Source organism: Lygodium microphyllum, chromosome 1, assembly GCF_053477565.2.
Source record: "Lygodium microphyllum isolate KBCC chromosome 1, Lygodium_microphyllum_v1.1.10, whole genome shotgun sequence".
NCBI lineage: Eukaryota > Viridiplantae > Streptophyta > Polypodiopsida > Schizaeales > Lygodiaceae > Lygodium > Lygodium microphyllum.
The window spans coordinates 75,647,861-75,663,535 of record NC_141135.1 but is presented as its reverse complement, the minus strand read 5'-3'; the positions used below and the strand labels follow the sequence as shown (position 1 = coordinate 75,663,535).

At 45.6% G+C, this 15,675-nt stretch overlaps 1 protein-coding gene across 1 annotated transcript in view; it reads left to right on the top strand.

Moving 5' to 3' along the window:
• The window catches only part of LOC148041276 (RIBOSOMAL RNA PROCESSING 5), an 84,134-nt gene that overhangs the window by 58,816 nt on the left and 9,643 nt on the right, over positions 1–15,675 (top strand). Inside the window, exon 34 of the mRNA XM_087678811.1 lies at positions 12,926–13,314. Coding sequence (XP_087534937.1) covers positions 12,926–13,314 — 389 coding nt within the window. The remainder of the gene's footprint in view (positions 1–12,925; positions 13,315–15,675) is intronic.

Here is a 15,675-nt window from a genome sequence, read left to right as displayed (position 1 = left end):
TCGGCGTTGTGTTGGCTCTCCATTGATACCTTCGTCTATAAGGCTTGGGCTTTTTTTGGGGTCTTCTATGATAATTATAAGTCAAAAGCCCGTCCTTGGCATTGTCTCTTGACCTTCTTGTTTCAAGCATGGCCTCACTGATTCTCTCTGCTCAACATGCGCTTGTACAAGTCCTTGCTCTCATTACTAAGCTTGCTTGGCATGTCATGATGCTCCTTCTCTTTTCCTCGAGGTTTGATGAGGTCACCCTTACTAAAGGTTGTGATTATCCTCACTCCTGGTAGTGTCAAGTGTATCCTCAGCGCTACATAGTCGGCCTCACACTTGGTCGCCCTTTTGAAGGGTCGTCCAAGGAGGGTTTCCTTTCCACAACTAGCACTACTTGGAGGGACATGGAATAGGATAGGCAAGCTTTCAGTTTCAATAGTTACAAGGATTTTGCACTTCCCTATGAGTGCTTGTGGGTGTTCCTCGTATGGACTAATAGTTGCATTAGTCAGTGTGAGCTCTGGTTGGCCTAGCAGAGTCCATACTTCATAGGTCAGGACATTAAAATCTGTCCCTTCATTGGTGAGAGCATCGACACTATGCTCTCTTTTTGCGGTGAGTTTGACCCTAAGATAAGCAGACGGTACTATGTCTTCATCTTCCGGGTCTTGGCTTATAAATTTAAGCCTTCTAACAAATGCCCTTGAGTCCCTAGCTGCAAGACCAGATGTGGATTCTCCACTGATGTCTTGGATCGTCAATGCAATGCTACTCAAGGTGCATCTATTGTCAGGATTGTCATGTCTAGTCATCCTTGCAGTTGTAGCTTGATGTTGTTCCATTCCATTTTGACTAGATGCAATTTGAATGTAACCTAGACGTGTTTTTGTGGTGTGGCCTTTTTGCCCTTATTGGCTAGATTGGCCCATTGAGGTTCTAGGGTCTCTGTTTGTCGGGTATGGGCTTTTGGTTGCTGTTTTGCAAGTGAGAATCTATGCTTGTGTAGAGTCATTACTACGCTAGGATCTAATTTGGAGGATCTATCACGGCGCGCGTTTTCTCTAGAGCCTACTTGGGGGAGGTGCGGAGGGGGCAGAGCTGTAGGGGTCCAAGAGGGGCAGTCCCCCGCCGTTACGGTAATTGCCATGCGCGATTTGAAGGACCGTTTATAGCCAAGTTTTAAACTACTTGCTCTAGATTTCAGCCCGGTGAGATCTATGATGTGGTTTCGACTCTATATGGTCTCTCGATTAGTTTCAGGGTCTACATGTTAAAATTTGAAAAAATTCAAATTCGGCCCAACAAGTCCGAATTGCAGGGGCCGAATGTCCGATTTGGCCCGTCCGAATAGTGGAGGGCTGAATGTGAAAGGGCTGATTGTAACTGGTCCGAATGCTAACTTCGGCGAGTCCGAGTGCGGTTGTCCGAGGACCGAGTGGCGGAATCAGGTGGGCCGAGTATCAAGTGGTCCAGATGCTTCCCTCGGACGGGCCGAGTGAAAGGTGTCCGAGTGTAGTTGGTTGAGGGCTGAATGGATTGAGTGGTCCGAGGGCCGATCTTGGGACTCGGCCCAGAATCACTGTCACTTGGACGGGCTGAGCTCGATGCGTTTTTTCGCCAAACTTCCAAGAATTTGTCGCGTCGAGTGATTGAGGCCTTCCTACGTGTTGAGCACCTCCAAATCCAAGCTACTCATGTAGGGGAAGGTGTGGAATTACCTGTGCTGGGCAATAACTCCTAGATGACAAGATCGAAGCAGGTCCACGCAATGAAGCTCTCTCCCTCTCTCCAGCTCTCTTGAAACCTTGCAATGCAAAATGTGGCATTTCTTGGGCTGAAGCAAGCAAGCAAGCAAGGATAGGGAAACAACCTTTTAGGAAACTCCTCAGATAGATGGCCTCGGTAGTGCTATCAAAGAGAGCCCGGTACTTAGTCTTGGCCGTGAAAGCAGCCACCGTCTCTTGCTTACATGTGGACCAAGGAATGGGAGTCGTGCCCAAGGTAAAGAGATAGCCGCCATGGGAATGCCGGGTGTCAGGATCTCCTGCCCAATCAGAATCAGTGTACCCCTGCAAACATAAACCAGAACCATATGTCAAGCCATAAGAAAAAGTACACAACACACGAAGACATGCAATGCAATGTGACATCCTAGGTGTTGTAAAATACTGATTGAGTATACTAACTGAGTAAGCTAAATTTGGCCTAGTGTGAATTAACCAAAGAAGTTTTTCTACAACAGAGCGATAGGTATGGTCATCGAAGGGCTGTCCTAGGGTATACTTCGACAAGTGGACAGTAGGATCAAGAGGCGTGGCCACTGGCCGTGTCTGATCCGTAATATACTGGTCCACAAGCTGAAGTGCATACTTTTGCTGTGACACAAAAGTACAGCCCCTAGAACGAACAACCTTGATCCCCAAAAAATAGGACAACAAACCAAGGTCTGTCATTTTAAATGTAGCTTGAAGCTTAGCCTTAATTTCTACTATGGCAGCAGAATCTGAACCTGTGATGAGTAAGCCATCAACATATAGCAGGATATAGCTAACCCCCTCTGCAGTAGATCGAACATATAAGTTCGGGTCATAAGGGGTAGAATGTTATCCATGAGTTTGTAAGAACTCATTCATCCTATGGAACCAAGACCGCGGCGCTTGCTTCAGCCTATAAAGAGCTTTATGCATGCGGAATACCTTATTCCTTGGGTTGCCAGAAGAAAAGCTTGGTGGCTACTCCACATAGACCTCCTCCTCGAGAAAACCATTTAGGAAGGCACTCTTGACATCCATCTGATGTATCGGCCAACCATGGTGAGCGGCTAGCGCGAGTAGCAACCAAAAGGAAGTCAACCGTGACCCTTGCACTACAAGGCGAGCCTTGTACTTGTCTAAAGTCCCATCAGCTTTTAGCTTAGTCCTAAAAATCCACTTTGTCTCGATGACTTTCTTGTGGCTCGGACGATCTTCCAATGTCCAAGTTGCATTTCGGTCAATACTCTCGAGCTCTTTCTCCATGGCCGCTCGCCATTGAGGGTGCTAAAGAGCCTCCTGCCATGTATCCGGCTCAGAATGCGCTATGTAATAAGCTGTAAACAGCGACGCAAATGATGCATGAGGAGCAAGCCAAGCGGATATTGTTCGCTCCACATCAGCTCTCTTTTATGTGTGATTTCCTCAAAACTAGCCCCTTAGCCACTATGGACTTCATCATGATAGGAACTTAGCTTGGGGCTTAGACTTAGGATAGCTACCTTATTGAATATTTTGACCATTAGGCTAACTAAAATGACTCTCATGTTCAACTTATGAGTATCCTCAAGAAAGGGGAAAGAAAAGGATGCATCCCTCTTAGAGAGACCACTCAATCCGTAGCCCACATCTTGGCATCAAATCAAATGTAGCACATCACAAATAAACCCCATCCCTTATCTCAAAACAAAATGACAAACAAAGCAAGGGCAAGGTGATATTGACCGGATGGTCTGATGTAAATATTGCTACTTAATTCAATGATCTTCACGAGAGAGAGAGAGAGAGAGAGAGAGAGATTTGGAGATCAAGGAGTGGGAGAGGAGAGCAAAAGAAAATGGGAACAGTCTCTGCATTTAATGCAGAGCTGACTTTCTTTTTGGGGCGCTTTAAGGGCTTGCTTGAAGGACCTTAGACCAAACGAGTTAAACAAAATGTTTGGCGCAAAGCTAATAAAAATTGAAGAGGAAATGGAACACTTTAGACGTCATGCTGGTCTTTCAGAAGCACAAGTTAGTCAGCACGAAAGTTCGACCAACCCTTGAGCACCACACCAATGCGTGAAATACGATGTCTAATAGTTGAGAAGGCATGAGCCTACCATGGAGTTATATGCAGTCTGTTTGCCGAAGACAAAGAGTCCGTTTGACTCCACATAGTCAAACATACTTCGTCTCATTGATGATTATTCTTGTTCTTTTTTACTCTTCCTCCTGTTAGCCTGCTCTTTATCATTCTCAGTCTGTCATCTCCTGGTTGTGAGCTCCTGTCAGAGTCTGACAGGAGAGAGAGGAGCTCTGTCAGTTCATTTTGTGGCTGTCCTGGTTAGCCAGCAGCCTGTGGGTGTCATACAGCCCAAACTGGGCTGTTTTTTGTGCAGTCTGCCCATTTTCTGGGCAGTCGGCCAGATCTGGCTGGTCGGCCAGATTTGGCTGGTCGGCCAGTTTTCTGGCCTGGGGGCTATATATAGCAGCCCCCCCAGTCATTCCAGCATTGTGCTCTGCAGGTTCAGCACTGCCTCCGTCATCTCCGTCTCCGGCATTGGTGCTGCCACTGCTTCCAGTCTGTCCTGGTCCCCTCACTGACTCTCGGGGCTGTGTGCAGGGACTGCTCTGTCCATTTCAGTGTATTCAGCATTCATCTCAGTCAGTGCAGACTTTCTTCCTTCATTCTCTGCTTTCTCTCTCCTCTCCTCTGTGTTCGTGTTCTTCCGTTGCGCACTCTCACATGGTATCATCGCCTGATTGAGAGCACGGAGGACATACCCACTGGAGAGAGATACCTCTCTGCTGCTGTCATCTCATCAACAACTGCCAAGCGACTTCTACAGGAGGCCTTTCAGCCTGCGTTTTGCTGCCCACGCTGTCTGCAGAGGCTGCCACGTCATCTAGCAACGCAGAAATTCTGCGTTTACCACCAGGCTGTCCCTCCTGCTGCTGGGCGACCTCCCTACAGGCTGCGTTTTGCTGTCCTGCTGGTCGCTTTCACTCCAGGCGGCACATTCCTGCTGGCGACTTCTTTCCTGGTGCTGGTGGTCTCTTTCCTGGTGATTGACATCAGTTATCTTTGCGTTTTGCAGATCCAGGTGTTTGTAGGCACTCTCTGCCTGCGTGTTGGTGGTTGGTGACCACATTGCTGGTCCTATTTCGACAGCGGCACAACTTTCTTTGGTATTTTGCAGATTGGAAGATGTCTTACGAGTTTTCAGGCTTTGAAGACTCAGAGGATGAACTTCTTTCTCATCATTCCTCTGAGCGGAGGCGGGATTATCGTGAAGTTCGACATCGGGAAGAACCTCCTCGCACTCGTCCTTCTTCAGTCCATGCATCTCAGAGGGTTCCATCTACCGCGAAGGTTTCTTCAATGAAGACTGCTTCAGATGTGCGGATGCCTTCCTTGATTCCCTCTATTCAGGTGCTGATTCTCCCTTCCTTTCCGAAGGAAGATAAGTTGGATGGTTCCAACTACTCCCTATGGTCATGCAAGGTGGCCTGCATCCTCGATACCTTTGACCTTTGGGAGCTTGTTTCTTCGCCCATCGACCGTCCCCCCGTGGATTCGTCCGATGGCACCTCTATGGACCGTGCAGCCTTATGGGATAGGCTCAACTCTCGAGCCCGTTCCTTTCTTTTTATGAGTCTCCATGATTCTGTTCTTGTACATGTTCACAGGTTACAGAACGCGGCGGAAGTGTGGACGAAGCTTGCGTCTTTGTATCAGCACAAGACATTTGCCCACAAGATTTTCCTGGAGAAGAAGTTGCGGATGCTCAGTCTTGATGGTTCTCCTTCCATGAAGGAGCACATCACGAAGATGGAGGATATGCGAGGCGAGCTAGCCTCTCTTGGTCGTCTGATATCGTCTGAGGATATGGCGATGATTCTGTTGACTCAGCTGCCATCACCCCGTTATGATGTCTTCTACACCAGCCTCATCACTTCGAGGACCCGTGAGACACTCCTATGGGAGGAGCTTTCCCCGCTTGTCTTGGAGCATGACGAGCGACTCAAAGAGGTGGGAGCCAGTGGCTCCACCAAGGCATTTATGGCCGGCACAGGTGGCGGCAAGAAGAAGAAACAAAAGAAGGAGAAGGCCAAGGACAAGAAGGAGGAGGACAAGAAGGATGCGAAGGAGAAGAAGCCCAAGTGTCCCCATTGTGGAAAGGGCACTCATCCCGAGGAGAAGTGTTGGCTGAAGTATCCCCATTTGAAGCCTAAGGAGAAGGACTCGAAGGCGGCCCCAGCCACAACAGAATCTGCGTTTGTGCATGTCTTTGTTGAGGAGGACACTGCCCTAGCTTCTACCACACAGGAGAAGCCTTGGCTCGTCGACAGTGGAGCATCTTCACATATGATCTTCCGTCAGGATTGGCTTCAGGATCTTCGTTCCAGAGGGGGTACAGTCACCATTGGTGACAATTCTACAGTTCCTGTTCGAGGCGTGGGGACTTTAGCTATGTTTTCTGACAGGTGGTCTTCCTCCGCCAAAGTTCTCTATGTCCCTGATTTGGGTTTTAACCTATTATCTGTGCATGGCCTTACTCAGTTAGGTACCCGAGTCATTTTTTACTCAGGATGCAGTCACAGTGGAGGATGCTTCTACAGGTGATGCTCTTTGGACAGGTACACAGGAGGGTGGGCTTTATACGCTCACAGCCTTGGCTGCGCGGACTTCCCATGAGCTTGGGCTGCTTTGGCATGCTCGGTATGGTCATTTGAACCTCGATTCTGTTCGTTGGGCTTCTAGGAGGAAGATGGTGGAGGGACTTCCTGATTTCCCTACTCTTCACACTTTGTGCCCTAGCTGCTTGAGGGGCAAGCAACACCGGCAGCCTCACCCGCAGGTTGCTTCTAGGCGGGCTACTTCTCCGCTTGAGTTGGTTCACACCGACCTTTGCGGACGTATGGGCACGGCCTCCCTTGGGAAGGCCAAGTATTTGATGCTGATTGTGGACGACTTTAGTCGTTATGTGTGGCCATATTTCTTGGAGTACAAGAGCGAGGCGTACTCCCGTGTCTGTGAGTGGCAGGTGTTTGTGGAGACCCAAACAACTTCCAAGGTTCGTGGAGTTCGAGCTGATCACGGTGGCGAGTTCACTTCTCACCTTTTCTCTCAGTTTTGCAGGGATCATGGTATTCGGGTGGAGTATTCCCATCCGAACACACCATCAGAGAATGGTGTGGTGGAGCGTGCGAATCGGACCATGATTGAGATGGCCCGATCTATGCTGGAGCATAGGAGTCTTCCTCATTTCCTTTGGGGTGAGGCGGTGGCTACAGCGGTGCATATTCGCAACCGCTCTCCGACTTCGGCGTTACAGGACATGACTCCGTATGAGGCTTTCTTTGGGAAGAAGCCTTCCGTGTCCCATTTTCGCATCCTTGGGTGCGATGCTTTTGTCCATGTGGACAAGAAGAAGAGGAAGACGAAGTTCGACTCTAAGTCGAGAAAGCTTATCTTCGTTGGTTATAGTACGACCACGAAAGGATATCGGCTCTACGACCCGACGACGCGGAAGGTTGAGGTGAGCAGGGATGTGATCTTTGATGAGGCTTCGGCCTCTGAGGATCCGCTTGATGGTTCCATTACAGATGTTTCTTCGTCATCTACAGACCCCCCCCCACCTTCTCTCCCTTCACTTCCTTCCAGGATGCCCCTTAGCACCCCCCTCTATTCCTCCTCCTTCGGCTTCCCTTTCCCCTTTGGTGGACGTGACTCCGTCTACTACGAGCTCTTCTACCGCCACTTCGGGATCTTTACGGGATTCACAGCCTTCTTCAGATGCGGAGGATCTACCTTCACTCGGTGAGGGGGAGTCCCTCTCCGATTTGGGTGCTTTGCAGGTTCCGGAGACCCCCCGGTCTCCCTCACAGCAGCAAGAGTCTCTCAGGATTCCTTTATGGTATCGCCGGCTCATGCAGGATTCAGGTGTTACTCACTTTCCTGCTTCTAGTGGACTCGATCCTTCGGGATCATGTATGGAGATGGGATTACCCTTTCTGGATGGAGTGATTCTGATTGGGCAGGTGATGTGGATTCGAGACGATCCACTACAGGTTATGCTTTCACCCTTGGATCTGGTGTTGTCTCTTGGAGCAGCAAGAAGCAGCCTACTGTGGCACTTTCTTCTACAGAGGCTGAGTATCGGGCCCTATGTTCGACCGCTATGGAGGCAGTTTGGCTCCGTCGCTTACTTGCGGAGATTGGCTTTTCCCAGACCGGACCTACGGAGTTGCGCGTGGATAACCAGAGTGCTCTTGCTCTGGCCAAGAACCCGGTGTTTCATGCTCGCACGAAGCACATTGAGGTTCAGTATCACTATGTTCGAGAGCGGATCGTGGATTCGGAGCTGGTGGTGGTCTATTGTCCTACGGTGGACAATGCAGCTGATCTCTTTACGAAGCCTTTGCCTCAAGCTTCTTTGCTTCATCACATGCGGTTCTTGGGTCTTCAGACTCTCCCAGGAGTTGAGAGGGGGTGTTAGCCTGCTCTTTATCATTCTCAGTCTGTCATCTCCTGGTTGTGAGCTCCTCTCAGAGTCTGACAGGAGACAGAGGAGCTCTGTCAGTTCATTTTGTGGCTGTCCTGGTTAGCCAGCAGCCTGTGGGTGTCATACAGCCCAAACTGGGCTGTTTTTTGTGCAGTCTGCCCATTTTCTGGGCAGTCGGCCAGATCTGGCCAAAGTCGGCCAGATCTGGCTGGTCGGCCAAATCTGGCCAGGTCGGCCAGATTTGGCTGGTCGGCCAGTTTTCTGGCCTGGGGGCTATATATAGCAGCCCCCCCAGTCATTCCAGCATTGTGCTCTGCAGGTTCAGCACTTCCTCCGTCATCTCCGTCTCCGGCATTGGTGCTGCCACTGCTTCCAGTCTGTCCTGGTCCCCTCACTGACGCTCCGGGCTGCGTGCAGGGACTGCTCTGTCCATTTCAGTGTATTCAGCATTCATCTCAGTCAGTGCAGACTTTCTTCCTTCATTCTCTGCTTTCTCTCTCCTCTCCTCTGTGTTCGTGTTCTTCTTCCGTTGCGCACTCTCACACCTCCTCTATGCACAAGTGATGTCCAACCTCCACCAAGCATCAACTAAATGAAATGCTTGTGTGTGTGTGTGTGTAATCGATTGCAGAGAGAGAACAACTCTCTCATCAACTCTCCAAAACAATGTTTCTTGCTCTCCACGATTGGTCCTAGTTCTCCTCTGTCCATGAGTGTTTGTTAGTCATTCTCTCTCCACGAATTAAGTATTTTTCTTCCCTCGACACTTCACATGCATTAATAGTAATGCTTGCTCTAACAAAAAGCATAATCTTAGCTTTAAAATTAATGATAACCTTAATGCAAACATTAAATGTTAAATGATACTAACATTTAATGTCACACTAGCATCAACATTTATGATATAATTATCCTTAAATACAAAATTATTGTCCATTGAAATTTTAATACTTATTCAGGTCGCAAGGTTTTAGCTTGTCGCGCCAATCTGCCATAGCCTTGGAGTGGTAGCTCCTCGGATTCCGATCTTCAAAACCACCGAAAATCCTTATTCACAAGCATTGCCCCAACACAAAAGTCGGGTATGAGTACCGAAGAAGAATACCTTGCCATCATACCCACCACTTGTAACATGTGCCCCTCATGCATGCCCCTCTTGCTATCAGTGTCCCATGCCACCCTTAATGAGATAAAGGTGTACATGTTAGGTGTGAACCATCACGCATCTGTGGGCAAAAGTGGTTTTGTGCACGTCATCGGATCTCGTGTCCGATTGTAGGTTGATGCTCTGATACCAATGAAATGTCCCCCTAGGATCCAACCTGCACAAGCTATGCTTACAGTGAAGGGATTGGACATTAGACTCATCTCCCAACCGTAGAGCCAAATGGGCTCATCCTCGAGCCTAGGAGCTAGTAGCACTCCGTGTCATGACCGCATGCCAAGGGTTGGTCCCATATCACCAACCACACCATCCCGGTGTATGGATGCGTGGGCCCAACAAGCCTAGAGTCCAAGATCACATAAAAATGTGCTCAATAGGGCCTTGAGTTCTATAGTTAGGACTTGGAGTCCTAACTCCAAAGTGTCCTTAGTGCATTTGCACTAAATCACTTCATGACCACTTTGATCAATGCTACTAGTGCCCCTCTGGATGTATAGGAACGTAACACTCTTGCATGTAAAAGTCACTCTATCTGTCTCGAGTCCATGCATTGAAGTGCCCTATCAATAATACATCCTTGAGCTAACATATCTCCAGTCTTAGTTTGCAAGGGGAAAGTAGCATATTGTGATGATGCCATGTGATCCCATTGTGTGTATCCTGATCCACATGTATCGTGGGTCTTCATATTTGTGCATCACCTACACAATATGCTTGAGATGCTCTTCAAAAAGTATGCCATCATTTATCCCATTTTTCCCCTTTTTTCCCCACCAAAAAAAAAAAAGGAACTACCACAAAAGAGCTTCTAGTGCTACAAGGCTTTCTAGCTTGTGGACGAAATGCACTTTTCCACTTGTACCCCTGTACATGTAGTAGGTAGCTTGCCTTTGCCTCGGTGTGTTTTTGTGTATGTGGTTATGTTCATATTCCAAAAACTATTTTGAAAGTATCTAGCATCCAAATATAGCACTTCATCTTGAGATCCTAAGTGTTTCATAGGTTGCATATCATTATTGTATCTATATACTACACGCTTCCCCTCCTTATGTACCTCTTGTGAATAAAACTATGGAGTAGCTGCTAGGGTTTGCATTGAGGAAACACACTGTATGACCACAACAGAAATACAATGATACAGATACAGACATGCAAAAGTCAAACCCTAAAAGCAAAACTCAAAACTCAAACATAGAAACAAACACAAGTAGAAGGAGAAATAAAGAACATGACTTTGAAGTGTATGAAAACTGTAAATGAATGAAGAGTGTATAGAGTGCCCAAGGGTAGAGCAGTAATGTTGGAGAGTGATGTCCACTAGAGATGGATCCCAAGTACTATAACCACTAGTCGGAGATTAGAGAGTGCTAAGTAATGAAGGGCAACAGGCTGGTCAACAAAAAACAGTAGTCGGAGGCTGAAATTTGGTAAACCTAGCAGTCTACCACTAGAGAAGGCTGAAAACTGATCACCCGAGATAGAGAAGTGGTAGGTGACAATAGGAGAGATGTTTGCTGATGTAGGTGGCCTGCTGGACAGCAAAAACGTAGGCATTGCAATAGTCGCATGGTGGGAGAGATGGCAACAGGCTGAAGCTTTTGGCACCAGTTGCTGAAAACGCAGGTTAATCGGGTGCTATGATGATGCAGCAAATGGAGACCTCCAAGTAGTAGGGCGATGGTTGGAAATAGGCTGCCTAGGCCTGGACGTGATGGGCTGCAGTTGGTGATGGTTGGACAGTAGATGGTAGGTGGTTGATGGCTGAAATCTGCATGTTAGATTGAGAAACTTGCACATAAGGATGAAAACTGAATGGGGTCGACCTATCTATGGATAAATGTGGATGGACCCTCCCAAATTAGGGTTTCATTGAAACTCTCTTGAACTGCACACTGTTTCTGCTTTTTTCATTAAATAAGCATGCTTTGGTGCTGTTTAAGAGGCTAATCAGCATGTAATGCATTTTTAAGCTCAACACCTCCAATATGTTTAATGCCATTTTTTTGTGAAGAAGAGTGTTTGTTATCCACCTTTTTAAACTTTAGCACGAGGATCCATCCTCTCTTATCCATTGGGTCCTCCACCTGGCATGCATCCAGAGTTGTGGCATTCCATTTTTTCACTCAAGGTTGTGGCATTCTCTCATGGGGTGCTTGAGTTTGGAGTGTTCGAATTTTCTGTTTTGCTTCTTGTTCTATGGTAGTGTTCATCATTTCTTTCTTTGTTTGCATGGCCTCCTTTATTTGTTTTGCAGCCGCAATCTATTGAGCATCTTCTTTGGTGACATGTTCCACCCTTACCATCTTCTTTTTTGCACCTTTAACTAGATCTTCCCTTGTATGCATATGTCATTTCTTTTTCCAATTCCCATGTAGCTGGTGGTGGCTTTTGTATATCAAGTCCTTTCTTGTATGCTGTAATGTCCTTCTTGCAAGCATCTAGCTGAGATTTCAGTTCAGCAGTCTGTTATACATTTATTGGCGTGCTTTTTCTAAGTTTTCATTTCATTCTTCGAAGCTGTTATCCAATTCCACCATGTTGTCTATCATTTCAACTTGTAATTTAGCCTTTATTTCACTATATTTTTCATTTTTCCACTCACAAATGCATGTTTTTATGTGTGTTTTCATCTCTAGCAGTAGTTTATCATATATTGATGCACACATTTCTTTAACCTCTACTCTTATGAGAGACTTCATGTTATCTAGACCCCCTTGTATGTTATCTTCAGTATTTTGCTAACCTTGGAGCATCTTGTGATGCTTCTAGGGGTGGATGCATAATGTCTCCGTCTCTAGTAAAGCTTTGTTGTGGCATGGAAGGATTGCTCTCATCAAGAATAAACTTTGAGATTTTGGTAGGTCTTTCTTTATACTCGATAAATTTTTGGGTTTTCTTGGTGATACTATTTGTGCCTTGGATCCATCCATGTTTGCACTTGTATGAGAAAGAAAGAGAAGGTTATATTAATGTTTAGGGAAAATCAAGTACATCAATTGTCATTTGTACATTCCACTTCGAGTGCCAAAAGGCATAGTCAACTAGAAAACTAAAGAAGGAAAAGTAACGCCCTCTAAGATCAACCTATCCTTATAGGATAGGAGTGCAATATATCAAAAGATCCATCTACATATTTTAGATGGTCACTTCCTTTTTGCTTTGGATGTGTTGAACTTTGCAATGATCGCTCTACCTTTTTGTAGACCACCCATTTTCACTATCTTCAAGCTTCATGTACTTTGGCCAATTCTTTTTTTCCGGTTCATGAGTTGGGTGGGTGTGAGCTCATTTGCCATCCATATATTGGTTCCTTGCAAGAATCTAGTTTTGTTCATTGCCTTTATCTTTTCTTGCATTGTTGTATATCATAATACTAGATGCTTTCATTTGATCGCGATTTTGGGATCTCCAATATAGATCAAGGGAATGGACTTACACACCTTTCTTTTTGTGTGCGCGCGCGCGCGAGAGAGAGAGAGAGAGAGAGAGAGAGAGAGAGAGAGAGAGAGGACTAACTGCTGGCTTGATCAGATTGATGATGAGAAGAATCGGGTATATCTAGGAATGAAGGAAGCCTACTTTAAAGGTGTGGAAATTCCAGACCATGGCAGCAATCAAGACACTTCTGAAGTATCTGAAGAGGGAGCAGGTACACATCCTCATATATTTGAGGCGGAGGATCTTGTTGGGAGCATCCAAGAGAGAACAGTTGGGGAATCTATATTACAGTTCGAGGAGGAGTGTGTGCCTCAGTATGGAACAATAGATATGTTGGCACCTCCCTTGGATGTAGTTTTAGATAGTGACGACGGGCTTGGGGAAGACAATGATGTTAAGAAAGAAGACATCAGTGCCCATTCAACTGGTGAGATCTCAAATAAACCAAACAAAAGAGCAAAGAAGAGATTGAAGGAAGACAGGTAAGCCTGTTGAATTGCAGTTGTAGTTTGTGCTAATAAATTCTTTTCGAAGTGTTGAAGTTTGCTTGAACTTATGGGATGTTGGTGTTCTGCTGTAAGAACCAATTTGAGATCATGAATAAGGTCTGATAAGCAACTTCCAAATTTCTCACATAAAAGATGTTTCTTTGAACCTATAGTCTGCTTTGCTGTACATATGAATTTCGTATATGAACAAGGTTGAGAAGCAATTCCTGAATCCTGACACAAGAAATGTTTTCAATGCCACCAGAACACTGAACTAAATGCATTGGTTCTTCTTGAAGCTAATCTTCCAGCTGTAGCTCTTCTCCAAATAGTGCATAAATGGATTGATGACTTTTACGCATAGTGACCTTTTCTTTGATACTTGTAAAACTTTTCAGCCCCTTTTATATTTCAAAACTCTAAATAAGACAAAATGTATGGCCTGTCTCACTGGTCTGGTTTTCGATCATTCCCCGTTTAGGGGAAACAAAACAGATTTTTTGAACTATCTGTAAGACGAAATAATTTACGCGGTTATTTGCATGAAAATCAACAAATTCGTCTTGTTTACTGATTTTAGCTACCTTTGCAGATGTCAGTCTCCTCTATGGAAAATTTTTATACTTCTGTTTCACTTTTCTTGCTCTTGTGTTAAATCATTGACTGTTGGCTATGCTAGTACATTGCACCTTTATCGAGTGATGTCACTAGGGGGCTGATGGCATATATTAGTGCCTATTTTCCTGGGCTCCCTTGGGTTCTACAAGTTTTGTGTACCTTTCTGCTCGGTTATGGTGCATGTGTGTAGTATCCATGCCCAGTTCAAGCATATATTAAAAATTGAGAGTGTTTCGGTCAAACGAGTGCTCTTCTATGAAGAGAAAACTATACATTGAGTGTGTGGAGTAACCGGTTTGGTAAATAGAGAATAAGACTAAACTTAAGATTTTGGTAAATAGAGAATAAACCTTTACTTAGGTACTGCACTCATGATTGTCTACTAGGGATGCCCCCCACCCCAAAAAGAAAGAAAGAAAAGAACATTATTGAACATCCCCTAGTTTGGTTATGGATATTTATGTTCAATTGTGGCCACCCTAAAAAATGTCTTTCCATCTTTGAAGACCAACATGTGGACATTATTGCTACCTATGCCTTGCATGAAGCAACTAGGTTAATGCCTGTTGAGGCCAAGATGTTGGGTATGGAGCTTTGCAAGTGATACTAGCAGGTGATGCATAGAACCCCGAAACGGCGTTCGGGGTTGCCAAAACGTATCGGCCATTTCGGACTGAAACGGAAACGGCAAGGCATCCTGCGGTCCGTTTTGGGACAGTCCACCAGCTCCCGCCGCCGCCGCTGCCGCCTCCTTTTTCTCTTCTTTTTCTTTCTTTTCTACTTCTTGCTCTCCTCTCCTCCTTCTTCTTCTTCTTCTTTTTCTTTTTCTTCTTCTTCTTCTTTCCATTACCTAAAGGGTAATCATGACGTAGTTACATGTATCATTGTATCTTGATTTCACTTATTATGCATCCTGATTCTTGTTCCATTGTTCTTGATGTTAGTCTCCATTGTTCTTGATGTCAGTCTTCACTGCTCTTTAGATCATAGATGATTCATGAGTCATAAATTATAATTCATTTTGTTGCCTTAAGTTTTGAAAATTGAGTCTTGACTCTTCAATCTTCACTCGTGAGTTGCGACATGTGTAATTAATCATGATTTCAATCATATGATATGAAGACTCAAAGTTTTGTATGAAATTTGGGTACATGTTGTTGTAGGCATTGATATATTTACATATTCACATAATAATGTATTTATTTTAGTGTACAATCCGGAACGCCGTTTTCCCATTTCCATAATTTGGCCGAAACTCCGAAACTCCGGTTTTTCCCATTTCCGCTTCTCTCATTTCCAAAACTCCCCCGTACTATGAGGCTATGATAGATGGAACTCCAGAGAGAGAGAGAGAGAGAGAGAGAGAGAGAGAGAGAGAGAGAGAGTATATTAACGTCTCTAAAAGGCCAATGTGGCCTATGAGACCAAAACAGTACATACAATGATGATGGTGTGTTTCTCATCTAGAACGAGAAGAAAGATGAAGAACATGCCTATAAGACTGAAAAGGAAATGAAATGAAATGAAATAGTGTCCCATAAAGGGAAACATGTCAGTGATCTGAAAGTGAGAGTAGAGAAAGGAAAACTCTCCATCAATGATATGTCTGTTCTCTAGGGAAGTGTATCTCTGCATAGCTAAGGCGTCTTGGCATCTGTCTCCTGTGGCGCTCAATGATGGCTTTAATTTGTCTGTGGTGTGGATGTCTAGGCCTTCGTCCGGGTGGACGTGGGCGCC